General features: G+C 39.1%; 1 protein-coding gene across 1 annotated transcript; it reads right to left on the bottom strand.

Annotated features, from left to right (window-relative positions):
- Nucleotides 1–2,212: 2,212 nt before the first annotated feature.
- On the bottom strand, nt 2,213–15,242 carry LOC140536223 (cytochrome P450 3A30-like). Its single transcript, XM_072657946.1, has 13 exons — nt 15,025–15,242; nt 10,259–10,352; nt 10,125–10,177; nt 9,196–9,295; nt 8,287–8,400; nt 6,824–6,912; nt 6,305–6,453; nt 5,144–5,271; nt 4,966–5,047; nt 4,715–4,875; nt 3,841–4,067; nt 2,915–3,077; nt 2,213–2,527 (listed from the first exon to the last, which is right to left on the bottom strand). Exons 1-13 carry the CDS (start codon nt 15,093–15,095, stop codon nt 2,402–2,404), a joined length of 1,557 nt encoding a protein of 518 aa, XP_072514047.1. The 5' UTR covers nt 15,096–15,242; the 3' UTR covers nt 2,213–2,401.
- Nucleotides 15,243–15,618: the final 376 nt, after the last annotated feature.

Genomic DNA, 15,618 nt, shown 5'->3' with positions numbered 1-15,618 from the left:
GCACCTGTACATACACCTGCACCTGTACATACACCTGTACATATATATGTACCTACACCTGTACATACACCTGCACCTGCACATACACCTGCACATACACCTGCACCTGCACATATATCTGTACCTACACCTGCACCTGTACATACACCTGCACCTGTACATACACCTGTACATATATCTGTACCTACACCTGTACATACACCTGCACCTGCACATACACCTGCACATATATCTGTACCTACACCTGTACCTGTACATACACCTGCACCTGTACATACACCTGTACATACACCTGTACATATATCTGTACCTACACCTGCACATACACCTGCACCTGCACATATATCTGTACATACACCTGTACCTGTACATACACCTGCACCTGTACATACACCTGTACCTACACCTGTACCTGTACATACACCTGAACATACACCTGCACCTGCACATAACCCTGCACATACACCTGTACCTACACCTGTACCTGTACCTACACCTGTACCTACACCTGTACCTGTACCTACACCTGTACATACACCTGTACCTATACATATATCTGTACCTACACCTGTACCTGTACATATATCTGTACCTACACCTGTACATACACCTGTACCTGTGCATACACCTACACCTGAACCTGTACTGTCATACAAAAACCTCAGATCTCCAAACAGCAGCTGAACTTGTCATGTTGGAGCATTTCTATTGGTCCATTCATCATGAACTTCTGATCCAGTATAAAGAACAGCTGCAGATTCACGTTATGGAGAAAAGTGATAAACAGCAGAAATTGAGATTTTTGATGCAATAGTTCTGCAATCACCCCTTCAGTGCTTTATTAATATTTAATATTTTTCTGAGCACTGCAGTCTATAGATCCTCTCCTGGTCGCAGGATTACTCTGCAGCTTTTGGTGAGACGTTTGATCTGGTGAATATTAAAGAAATTAAGATAATCTAATGTTTATTAGCTGAAGTTGAGTCTGTAGGGCCTCCAGGTTTAGTCCCAGTATTGAGACTGTCTGAGTCGGGTGTAAGTGAGAGTGTTGGAGTCACAGGGTTTAGTAAGTACCTCCGACCTGGACGTAGTTGATTGTTCAGCACTGCCTATCTTTCCTCAGCCTCTGAGTTTCCAGGCCAGACCTGATCAGACCCTGGTAATTCATTCTGAATTGCTGAGCTGGTGTGATTTTTATTATCTATAATAACTGATAGAGGAAAGAGTCATGTGACCTGACATAATCTACCATATAAAATGATCTGATCTATTTTAATATAGAAATAAACAGACCCGAATTACTGCAATGTTCAGCTTATCTCCCAAAAATGACTCGAACCATAGAACCCATCTAAAACTCATCACGCCTGTTTTCTGTATTCTGTAATCCAGAGCACAGCTCACGAAGTAGTTCTCAAACTTTCGACTTTTTTTCATGATTTTAGGGTAAAAAATTAAGCTCCACTTTTTAAGACCACTGAACCTCAGATTCAGGACTGTGGAGTGTGGAGGTCTGGAGGGTCGGAGGTTTTGGTGGGCTTCAACCTGATGAACCCGAATCTTCTGTGTCTGCAGGTTCGGTAGATGAACACACTTCCAACCCCAGAAGAATCCCTGAACATCTCACACAGCTTCCCTCAGCAGTTCTGATGTGTCTGCTCAAAAGTTTGGACATACTTCTAAAAGTAATGAAGATACACACACAAACGTCTGCACACCGTCTGACGGGAACAGTGACCTTACGTTTACTGTTGCGTCCACCAGGGGTCCTACCACAGTTACTATATTTGATTTATTTGAACTTGATTTAAAAAATAAACAAAGATCAAAGATGATGTTAAAGGATCTGTAACAATGTGTTAGACGTCCAGTTCTGAAGGATTCCAAAGAATCCAAGCAGGTCAATAGTAGGTAGTAGAACCGCCTGCTGGTTCAGTATGGACATCACACCCGTCTGTCATTAAATCTACTCTTACTGCTAAAACTGAACGTTACAAATATATACTACTACTACTACTACTACTACTAATAATAATAATAATAATATGTGTGAATTACCAGGGTTTTACCCCTAGTTTTTGAGTACAGAGAAAATACTAAGTCAGCTGAACGGCAGAAATACACTGTTTTACCTTCAACTCTCAACCACTCTGAAGTGTAGCTCAGCAGAGCTCATGTCCGGTTATCGACGGGAATAAAGACACCAGCACCATGACCATCTGAGAGCGGCTTTAATAGAGACTGCTGTAATCTTCCACACACACAGGACCTTTCTACACCCGGAGAACACTGACAGATGAGGTAACGCCTGAGGAACGTCTGAGGATCGTCTGAGGAACGTCTGAGGAACGTCTGAGGAACGTCTGAGAAACGTCTGAGGGAGCCACCGTTTCAAAAGAACCTATGAACTAGAACGATTGTTGTTGTTGCAGACGTCTTCAGAGTGGGACACTTTTCGGGGGGTGAACTTGAGTTTGATGGGGTCTTTAGGAGCCAGTAGTCCAGCGATGCCCAGTTCCAGAGGAACCTGATCAGGGAGAGAGAAGGACACTCAGATCTGAGGACTTGAAGGTTCTTTCTGGAGCACTGCTTCCAAAGCAGGTTTCCGGTTTCCTCCCTTTCAATAAATGAACCCTCCTGTTATGTTCCTCTGGGGTCATAATGAGCCGGTGCAGGTTAGTTTTCTTCACCTCAATTAATATTCATTTAATAATTATTAAGTACGATCAAAAAATACATTTACCTATTTTTATAAAAACACACTCCCAGCGTTCTGTAGGACCCAAACAGTGTGTGATGTAACATTAATAATAAATTATTAATCTTCTATTACACCCACAGCATAACAAGAGGGTGACGACTGAAGAGCTGCAGCTTTAGGACGTTGTTTTATCATTTTTTCAGATGATCTGACCTGGGTCTGATCACAGACGCTGACGTCGAATCTCTGCAGTATCTCTACGATGGCCAGCTTCATGGTCAGAAGAGCAAACCTCATTCCGATGCAGTTTCTGGGTCCAGCTCCGAAAGGCATGTACACATAGGGGTCCACACTCTCCTTATTCTCCTTAGTGAACCTGCAGAGGAGGGGCAGGAAACTGAGGTGAAAAAAAATCTCCTAAACTGTAAGATGTTTTCGAAAAGGTTCACACCAGGTTTACATGGTTCATTTAGGGAATTTCTTTTGGTGGATACATATAGAAATGTATATACTATTATATACTATTCAAATCAATCAACTCTTAATGCAGATAAGCTAGTCAAAATCAACAAATAATATATCTATATATATATATATATATATATATATATATATATATATATATTATAGTATATTATATATATAAAATAGTGTATTATATATATTTTATATTGTAGTGCATTATTTATAAAGTAATGTTTTGGTGTTCCAGAAGAAAATTAAATACAAATATTGAAATATTCCAGTAAAATCTGTTTAAATATGTTTATATTTTAATGAAATTGTGTAACTTTATTTTAATTATTATTATTATTATTACTATTACTATTATTACTCTTATTGAACAAAGAAGCACTGTGTTTAATGTGTCAATGGTTTTATGAACAATGTGTGTATACAGTGAGGTATTCTATTTTGTATAATTTTCTCTTGTAGAACAATATTTTCATTAAATTGATATTTCAGGAAATGTTATGATGATTATGATTTCAGCAGGGTTTTGACCTGGTCACTCTATTGTATTCATTTAAATGTCAGTATTTATCCAGATTCTACAGCAACTAAAACTTTGTTGTTTATTTCCAGGTTTAAATGGAAAAGTGCCCTCAGATGTCTAGACCCTGTCTAGAGCTCTGTACCTCTCAGGGTTGAAGGTGTCCGGGTCAGGCCAGTACTCAGGGTCTCTGTGGAGGGGAAATACAGGTACCATAACGACGGTTCCCTGGGGTATGGTGAGGCCGTTAATCTCCACAGTTTTCTTGCAGACTCTTTCTATCCGGGGGGCAACAGGGTACAACCTGAGCGACTCATTCAGGGCAGCATCCAGATATTCCATGTTCATCACTGCGTCGTACTGAGCCGGAGCCTAGAAACAGCCCACCAGTCATGAGTAAATACATGTGACTGCTGAGGTGGTTGCCATGATGTTGCTAAGGGGTTGATGTGGTATTCCAGGTGGTTCTATAAGATGAGGTTCTATGGGGGAAGTTCCTTAAGGGGAGGTTCAATGGGAGACGTTCTATAAGGGGATGTTCTATAAGGGGATGTTCTATAAGGGGAGGTTCTATGGGGAAGGTTCTATAAGGGGAGGTTCAATGAGGGACGTTCTATAAGGGGAGGTTCAATGAGGGACGTTCTATAAGTGGAGGTTCTATAAGTGGAGGTTCTATGGGGGAGGTTCTATAAGAGGAGGTTCTATAAGGGGAGTTTCTATGGGGAAGGTTCTAAAAATTTCCCTACTGCGGGACTAATAAAGGAGTATCTTTATTTATGATTATCTTATGGGGAGGTTCTATAAGGGGAGTTTCTATGGGAAGGTTCTATAAGGGGAGGTTCAATGGGGAATGTTCTATAAAGGAAATGTTCTATAAGGGGAGATTCTACACGGGGAAGGTTCTATAATGGGAGGTTCTATGTGGAAGTTATATAAAAGGAAGTTCTATAAGGGAAGGTTCTGTAAGAGGAGGGTTTATGGGGAGCGTCTATAAGGGGAAGGTCTGGTCTGTGAACTACCTTATTGGGGAAGGTCTGGTCGATCTCCTGCTGAAGGTTCTTCATGGTCTCAGGGTTTGTGGCGATGTTGTAGAAGAAGAAGGACAGGGTGGCGCTAGTCGTCTCGTAACCAGCGAAGATGAAGATCATGGACTGAGACAGGATCTCATGATCACTCAGACCTACAGAGATAAACACATGCAGACATAAACAGAAGACCCTGCAGAACTCCGTTCCTACCTGAGTTTGAAGACATGGGCCACAGGGAGTACCGTGGATTGCCTCTTTGTTCTTCTGCTCCTCCTTATCTGATTTCTGAGAGTCGATCATCAGCTGCAGGAAGTCCACTCGCTTCTGCAGAGCATCAGAGACAAGCGCGGTAATACTGTGAGAAGAGCCTGTCTGGATGAAGGTGGTGAAGGCGGTGCTTCATAAAGACTGGAGACGTACCTTACGGTCTGTAGAGACACGCTGTGATTTGATCTTCCGCAAAGAAGCATAGAAGAAATCCAGAACTGCTGGAGGGAAGAAGCAAAAGTCCATTTTCTCCAGCAGGGGGGCGACAAAGGGGAACAGCGCTGAGGAAAAAGAGAACCGAGTTCATCAATAAAGATAAACCCGTACTGCTCCCTAACCCACACCTCACACCTGCCCAGGTAATACCTAGAACCTGTTCGACATTTCAGTGTAGTTTAGTTCAGCTGTCTTGGAATTTATCATCATGTTCCCAAAAATAGCTATCTAGTACTTTAGAATATGTACTTTTACACGTACCTGGTTACTACTTAGAACCTGTTGGACGTTTTCAGTGTAGTTTAGTTGTGTTGGGACTCTATTGATGTACCTAGTACTTACTAGTACGCATGCTACACTTGCCTAGCAAATACCTAGAACCTATCAGGCAATTCAGCATAGTCTAGTTCAATTGTTTGGAACTTGCCATGTTCCCCAAAACGGTTATCCAGTACTTTAGCGTCTACCTTATATTTACCCAATTAATACCTAGAACCCCTTATTGGGTGTTTGACTGTAATTTAGTTAAAATATCTTTGAATGTGCCTAGTACCTTAGAAAGTATACCTTAAACATATCCAATTAATATCTAGAGCTTGTTGGCTGTTTCCGAGTAATGTAGCTGTATTAGAACTCACTGTTATGATGCCCAAAATTTACCTAGTACTTAGGAGGATTACTACCTACCTAGTTAATATCTAGAACATGTATGACATTTCAGTATAGTTTAGTTTAGTTGTCTTGGAACTTGTCATGATGTTTCCCAAAATAGCTATCTAGTACTTTAAAGCCTACCTTATATTTACCCAATGAATACCTGGGAACACCTATTGGGTGTTTGACTGTAATGTTACTCAATATAATTACCTAGTCCCTTAGAGTATGTACCTTAATATCTATTAATTAATATTTTAATATCTAGAACCTGTTGGCCGTTTCCTTGTAATGTAGCTGTATTAGGACTTGCCATTATGTTGGCCAAAATATTTACCTGGTACTTCAGAGGATGTACCTTACACCTACCTACCTAGTTAATATCATATCTAGAACCCGTTTGTAATGCTAGCAGGTTTAGCAGTATTAGGAATGGCGTATTACCGACGGTGAGGAAAAGAGGGTTGAAGAAGTCAAACTTCAGCATCTTCTTGATGTTGGTTACAAACGGGTCGTCTGGGTTGTTGAGAGAATCGATGTCGACGCTGAACGCCGTGCTGGTGACCACGTCCATACTGTACGCTCCAAAGAACCTGCAGTTATCGTCAACATAGATCAGGACAATGAAAGAAGGTTCTGAAAAACTACATTACACCTGAATTCCTTTAGGAATAATGATGTGTACGCTTCCTTCCAAAATACCAACAGTCAAGCATGGTGGTGGTAGTGTCATGGTGTGGAGTTGCTGTGTTGCTCTGAAAACTCTTTCTACTACAACATCCTGCAGGAGAAGGTCTGGACATAAATCCATGACTAAAGACTGGCATAGCCCATCTTCTCAGGTGTGATTGGGTTATGCGACAGGACAATAAGCCTCATTCACCAGCCAAATGTCCAGGAGGACAGTGGCATCATTATTATTAGAGCAGAGATGTGGACAATCCTGCTCTGACAGACACTCACTCCTTAATGTCTGCTGCCTCTCCTCGCTTCGAGATCTTCTCCAGGTTTTCAACTAAAGAGTGAGAGTGTGTCTTCATGATCCCGAACATCTGAAACACAGAGCTGATTAATGACATCCTGTTAATCTCAGGTGTTCATACTCCATCTCATACTCCAAACACTGTTCTAATCAGGAAGTCTTTAACTACGTCATTGAATATCTAGAACCTGTTGGACATATTAATTGTCATAGTAATTGTGTTGTATTGGAACTCATCATCATGTTAGATTTTGTACCTTACACTTACTCAGTTGATACCTGGGTAATTTAGTAGAATAATTTAGTTCAGTTTTCTTGGCAATTATGTAACCCAAAATAATTACCTAGTACTTTGTAGTTTGTGCTGCACACTTACCCAGGCAATACCTAGAACATACTGGGCTATTCAGAGTACTCAGTGGTACTTTTTATTTTTCATTATTTTAGGTACCTTGATGAGTAGTTCCAAGAAACGTTAACTAACTAACTAAACTGACATGACCTAACCGGTTCTAGATATTAACTGGTTGACTTGCTTAGCACATTGAAGTGTGAACCTCACATCAATCCAGATCATATCTAGAACCTGTTGGACATATTACTGTAATTGTGTTGTATTGGAACTCATCATTTTGTATCTTTCACTTACCCAGTTAATCCCTAGAACCCGTTGAGCATTTCAGAGTAATTTATTGAAATTGTTCAGGAACTTGTTCAGGTTACACAAAATAATAACCACAATCCATATTTAGAGTGTGTACCTTAGTTAAATATCTAGAACCCACTGGGTATTATAGATTTAGTTCAGTTTTCTTGGCAATTATGTAACACAAAATAATTACCTAGTACTTTGTAGTTTGTGCTGCACACTTACCCAGGCAATACCTAGAACATACTGGGCTATTCAGAGTACTCAGTAGTACTTTTTATTTGTCATTATTTTAGGTACCTTGATGAGTAGTACCAAGAAACGTTAACTAACTAACTAAACTGACATGACCTAACTAGATATTCGGTTCTAGATATTAACTGGGTGACTTGCTTAGCACATTGAAGGGTGAACCTCATTTCAGTTCAGATAATATCTAGAACCTGGTGGACTTTTCAGAAGAATTCAATTAAATTAAAATCTTACTAATTTCCTAGTACTTTGGGGTTTGCACCTCACACTTACCCTGTTAATATCTAGAACATGAAGCAATTATTCTTAGCACTCTACAGTATATCTCACACTTACCTAATGAATACCTAGAACATGACTGACTGTAAAGCTGACCCAACTGAACTGGCCGTAGTTCTGCACAGGACGGGAAGTGCTGAATTAAAGCCACTGCAGTGTTTAATAAGGTTCTTCTCTGGTTCTGTTCTGACTCATCACACCTCTGGAGAACTGCAGAACGTATTCCGCACACTGTGAGAACGTCTCCCTGTACCGCCCACCCACCTCCTTCAGCCTGCCGCTGGTGAAGGACGGAGAGAGGACACTCCGGATCCTTTTCCAGTCGTCGTCCTCCACTATGGACACGGCGTCGTACAGCGGCCCGTTCAGACGGAAGTTCTGAGTTAGAGAGGAAAGCAAACCCAGTCAGCAGCTTTACAGTCTGAGAACTCGGAATGGAACCGGACCAGAACATCTACAGCCTCTACAACCAGTACAACCACCCACACAACAGTCCTACTTTATCCAGAGTAATGCCAGCTCTATATACATATATATGTCCACAAGTATGTGGACCTTCTAATGAACACATTCAGCTACTTTAAGCTGCTCCCATTGCTGACACAGATGTGCAAATGCACACACACAGCTTGTCTAGTCCCTGTAGAGAAGAAGTACTGCCAATAGAATAGGACTCTCTGGAGCAGATAAACATCATGACCCTATTGGCTCCATGCTGCCTAATAATGCCAGGCGTGGGCTAGAGGGGTATAAAGCCCCCCAGCATTGAGGAGCTGTGGAGCAGTGGAGGAACTGTGTTCTCTGGAATGATGGTGGAGGAGCTCCATCCAGTACTTTTGGGATGAGTTGAGGAGTTGGGGATGGTAAGGTGGGGTGCTGATCATCTTACATTCTGACCTCATTAACACTCTTGTTGCTGAATGCAACCAAATCCTCACAGCAATACTTCTCAAAAGTCTAGTAGAAAGTCTTCTTCTCTGGACAGTAGAGACAGTTACTCCAACAGAAGCAGGGTCGACTCATTTAATACCCCTGATCTCAGATAAAAAACAATGAATAAGCAGGTGTCCCAATACTTTTGTCCGCATAGTGTATCTATCTAAATGTTTACATAGAACTGCACATAGACACTTTTTAGGTTAAAGTGAGGAAGATGTGGTGCAGATGTGATACCCGTCTGTTGGTGAAGAGGGAGTAACACTCTTTAATGAGGATAGTTTTCATAATGTCTCTGTCCATAACACACAACACCGGCTGCCGAGCGTCGTATATACTGAAACACAAACACAACACACTCTACATGTAGGTACTGTGATATACACTGAGGAGGCGGAGCTACGGTCTTTATACACACTGGATGATGTTTTATGGTTCCTCTATTTAGGGAAATATTCTGAGCACCTAAAGATCATCAGGTTGTTATTGGAGTCCTGGCTGCCTGTTCCTTTGGACGTACAGTAAAATTAAAGTGCTAGTGATAAGGACAGTGTGTTATAGGAGATTATCTCATCTGTTATCAGGTCAGGACTGTGGAAATGAATGGAAGTGCCAAAGTCAGCCTCAGTGGTGTACAGTACGGTATATACACTCTAATACAGTAGAATCAAAGCTATTTCATCCATTTATTCATATATATTATTTTGCTGTCCTTTTTTCTCCATAATGTGAAGAAGGTTGTTCTTTATACTTTGTCAGAATTTCAGATGAATGGACCAATAGAAATACTCTGAAATTACTCTGAATAAAATCATTTAACACTTTATAAAGATCTCCTGTAAAGTTGTGTTTAACAGATATGAGGTTTTTGCATAACAGGGATAATATGAGTCGTGTTCACCCCTGTTCAAAGTCCATGTGATATTATTGCTCTTCATGTAAAGACGTGAACAAAAACTTTAACATATTTGTGAAAAAAACATAAATATTGTTCCCAGAAGTTCAGTTCAGTTAATAAACAGTACATGTGTATTTTACATTTATTATTATTCATAATTATTTAGTAATAAATCAAAATAAATAATAAAAAAAAATAATTCCCCAAACCCTTCCACACGACAGTAAATGTACACTGCATTATAATAAACAGGCTTCAGCACACTCACCCCCAAACCTTCCCAAACTTCTTAAAGCACTCCAAATCAAAATTCTGGAAGCCCTGAAAATAAAATCAAACATTAAAAATCCATTTATAACATTTGATAAACATGCCCTGTTTTTTTTACGCTCTATATCGCACCTTCTTATACTCTAACATGGTTCCGATGAATGGTGCAGGTTTAGGACCAGGGACCCCCATCCTTTTAAAGACGCCAAGGGGCCAATATCCATACCTGACAATGAAGATAACAAGCTTCATTATGAACAGAGCCTTTCTGGATAATACACCAGTATTATACAGCACTATCGTTTACTACAGGACACTACACCAGTATTATACAGCACTATCGTTTACTACAGGACACTACACCAGTATTATACACCACTATAGTTTACTACAGGACACTACACCAGTATTATACATCACTATAGTTTACTACAGGACACTACACCAGTATTATACACCACTATAGTTTACTACAGGACACTACACCAGTATTACACACCATTATAGTTTACTAAAGGACACTACACCAGTATTATACATCACTATTGTTTACTACAGGACACTACACCAGTATTATACACCACTATAGTTTACTACAGGACACTACACCAGTATTAAACATTACTATAGTTTACTACAGGACACTACACCAGTATTAAACATTACTATAGTTTACTACAGGACATTACACCAGTATTATACACCACTATAGTTTACTACAGGACACTACACCAGTATTATACACCACTATAGTTTACTACAGGACACTACACCAGTATTACACACCACTATAGTTTACTACAGGACACTACACCAGTATTACACACCATTATAGTTTACTAAAGGACACTACACCAGTATTATACATCACTATAGTTTACTACAGGACATTACACCAGTATTATACACCACTATAGTTTACTACAGGACACTACACCAGTATTATACATCACGATAGTTTACTACAGGACACTACACCAGTATTACACACCACTATAGTTTACTACAGGACACTACACCAGTATTACACACCATTATAGTTTACTAAAGGACACTACACCAGTATTATACATCACTATAGTTTACTACAGGACACTACACCAGTATTATACACCACTATAGTTTACTACAGGACACTACACCAGTATTATACATCACTATAGTTTACTACAGGACACTACACCAGTATTACACACCACTATAGTTTACTACAGGACACTACACCAGTATTAAACATTACTATAGTTTACTACAGGACACTACACCAGTATTAAACATTACTATAGTTTACTACAGGACATTACACCAGTATTATACACCACTATAGTTTACTACAGGACACTACACCAGTATTATACACCACTATAGTTTACTACAGGACACTACACCAGTATTATACATCACTATAGTTTACTACAGGACACTACACCAGTATTATACACCACTATAGTTTACTACAGGACACTACACCAGTATTATACATCACTATAGTTTACTACAGGACACTACACCAGTATTACACACCACTATAGTTTACTACAGGACACTACACCAGTATTAAACATTACTATAGTTTACTACAGGACACTACACCAGTATTAAACATTACTATAGTTTACTACAGGACATTACACCAGTATTATACACCACTATAGTTTACTACAGGACACTACACCAGTATTATACACCACTATAGTTTACTACAGGACACTACACCAGTATTACACACCACTATAGTTTACTACAGGACACTACACCAGTATTACACACCATTATAGTTTACTAAAGGACACTACACCAGTATTATACATCACTATAGTTTACTACAGGACAGTATTATACACCACTATAGTTTACTACAGGACACTACACCAGTATTACACACCACTATAGTTTACTACAGGACACTACACCAGTATTACACACCATTATAGTTTACTAAAGGACACTACACCAGTATTATACATCACTATAGTTTACTACAGGACATTACACCAGTATTATACACCACTATAGTTTACTACAGGACACTACACCAGTATTATACATCACTATAGTTTACTACAGGACACTACACCAGTATTACACACCACTATAGTTTACTACAGGACACTACACCAGTATTACACACCATTATAGTTTACTAAAGGACACTACACCAGTATTATACATCACTATAGTTTACTACAGGACACTACACCAGTATTATACACCACTATAGTTTACTACAGGGCACTACACCAGTATTATACATCACTATAGTTTACTACAGGACACTACACCAGTATTACACACCACTATAGTTTACTACAGGACACTACACCAGTATTAAACATTACTATAGTTTACTACAGGACACTACACCAGTATTAAACATTACTATAGTTTACTACAGGACATTACACCAGTATTATACACCACTATAGTTTACTACAGGACACTACACCAGTATTATACACCACTATAGTTTACTACAGGACACTACACCAGTATTATACATCACTATAGTTTACTACAGGACACTACACCAGTATTATACACCACTATAGTTTACTACAGGACACTACACCAGTATTACACACCATTATAGTTTACTAAAGGACACTACACCAGTATTATACATCACTATAGTTTACTACAGGACACTACACCAGTATTAAACATTACTATAGTTTACTACAGGACACTACACCAGTATTATACACCACTATAGTTTACTACAGGACACTACACCAGTATTAAACATTACTATAGTTTACTACAGGACACTACACCAGTATTAAACATTACTATAGTTTACTACAGGACACTACACCAGTATTATACACCACTATAGTTTACTACAGGACACTACACCAGTATTAAACATTACTATAGTTTACTACAGGACACTACACCAGTATTAAACATTACTATAGTTTACTACAGGACACTACACCAGTATTATACACCACTATAGTTTACTACAGGACACTACACCAGTATTAAACATTACTATAGTTTACTACAGGACACTACACCAGTATTATACACCACTATAGTTTACTACAGGACACTACACCAGTATTAAACATTACTATAGTTTACTACAGGACATTACACCAGTATTATACACCACTATAGTTTACTACAGGACACTACACCAGTATTACACACCATTATAGTTTACTACAGGACACTACACCAGTATTATACATCACTATAGTTTACTACAGGACACTACACCAGTATTATACACCACTATAGTTTACTACAGGACACTACACCAGTATTATACATCACTATAGTTTACTACAGGACACTACACCAGTATTATACACCACTATAGTTTATTACAGGACACTACACCAGTATTATACACCACTATAGTTTACTACAGGACACTACACCAGTATTATACATCACTATAGTTTACTACAGGACACTACACCAGTATTATACACCACTATAGTTTACTACAGGACACTACACCAGTATTACACACCATTATAGTTTACTAAAGGACACTACACCAGTATTATACATCACTATCGTTTACTACAGGACACTACACCAGTATTATACACCACTATAGTTTACTACAGGACACTACACCAGTATTATACATCACTATAGTTTACTACAGGACACTACACCAGTATTATACATCACTATAGTTTACTACAGGACACTACACCAGTATTACACACCATTATAGTTTACTAAAGGACACTACACCAGTATTATACATCACTATAGTTTACTACAGGACACTACACCAGTATTACACATCATTATAGTTTACTAAAGGACACTACACCAGTATTATACATCACTATAGTTTACTACAGGACACTACACCAGTATTACACACCACTATAGTTTACTACAGGACACTACACCAGTATTATACATCACTATAGTTTACTACAGGACACTACACCAGTATTAAACATTACTATAGTTTACTACAGGACACTACACCAGTATTATACACCACTATAGTTTACTACAGGACACTACACCAGTATTATACATCACTATAGTTTACTACAGGACACTACACCAGTATTAAACATTACTATAGTTTACTACAGGACACTACACCAGTATTATACATCACTATAGTTTACTACAGGACACTACACCAGTATTATACACCACTATAGTTTACTACAGGACACTACACCAGTATTACACACCATTATAGTTTACTAAAGGACACTACACCAGTATTATACATCACTATCGTTTACTACAGGACACTACACCAGTATTATACACCACTATAGTTTACTACAGGACACTACACCAGTATTATACATCACTATAGTTTACTACAGGACACTACACCAGTATTATACATCACTATAGTTTACTACAGGACACTACACCAGTATTACACACCATTATAGTTTACTAAAGGACACTACACCAGTATTATACATCACTATAGTTTACTACAGGACACTACACCAGTATTACACACCATTATAGTTTACTAAAGGACACTACACCAGTATTATACATCACTATAGTTTACTACAGGACACTACACCAGTATTACACACCACTATAGTTTACTACAGGACACTACACCAGTATTATACATCATTATAGTTTACTACAGGACACTACACCAGTATTAAACATTACTATAGTTTACTACAGGACACTACACCAGTATTATACACCACTATAGTTTACTACAGGACACTACACCAGTATTATACATCACTATAGTTTACTACAGGACACTACACCAGTATTATACATCACTATAGTTTACTACAGGACACTACACCAGTATTACACACCACTATAGTTTACTACAGGACACTACACCAGTATTAAACATTACTATAGTTCACTACAGGACACTACACCAGTGTTATAGAGTAGTAGTGTTTAATACTTACAGGAGCAGCAGGCTGATAAACAGCACCAGCAGAGCCCAGGTTTCAGCGGAGAAGATCCAGAAGTAGGCCATTCTAGCGGGACTGAACACAGGTTCTCTAAGTGTCTCTGAGGTTCTCTGCACAGTTTCTCTGAAGAGTCTGAGAGTCGAGCTCCCACTGGAGCGTCCTGCAAAACAGAGCTCTTTTAACCTCTCTCACACACACACACACACACACACACACACACACACACACACACACACAGCTGAGCGTTGAAGCTGCACGTGATCCCTTTAAACACACCTCCTCTCACGTACACTCAGACCCACTCTTCAGGTTACACAACAGCTCACAGGCTGTACTGTACGGGGGGCAGGGGGTTATTCAGAGAGGGGCTTCCCTCCTCTTCCTGTCTGACAAGAAACACATACATTATTAATCATTTAGTCTGAGTGATGCCAGCGTACGTCTGAGCTTGTTTTTAGGCTGAGCTTGTTTTAGGCTGAGCTTGTTTTTAGGCTGAGCTTGTTTTAGGGTGAGCTTGTTTTAGGCTGAGCTTGTTTTAGGGTGAGCTTGTTTTTAGGCTGAGCTTGTTTTAGGGTGAGCTTGTTTTAG

The sequence above is a fragment of the Salminus brasiliensis genome, chromosome 15 (genome assembly GCF_030463535.1).
Source record: "Salminus brasiliensis chromosome 15, fSalBra1.hap2, whole genome shotgun sequence".
Classification (NCBI taxonomy): Eukaryota; Metazoa; Chordata; class Actinopteri; order Characiformes; family Bryconidae; genus Salminus; species Salminus brasiliensis.
This window is presented reverse-complemented; position numbering and strand designations above follow the sequence as displayed.

Bases quoted from the DNA above. Each gene is read 5' to 3' on its own strand.
- LOC140536223 (XM_072657946.1), bottom strand. From the start codon at position 15,095: ATGGCCTACTTCTGGATCTTCTCCGCTGAAACCTGGGCTCTGCTGGTG. The intron at 6,454-6,823 runs GTGAGTGTCTGT...CGATAACTGCAG, and splicing joins GAGGCAGCAGACATTAAGGA to GTTCTTTGGAGCGTACAGTA. The intron at 5,048-5,143 runs GTACGTCTCCAG...GATGCTCTGCAG, and splicing joins GTGTCTCTACAGACCGTAAG to AAGCGAGTGGACTTCCTGCA.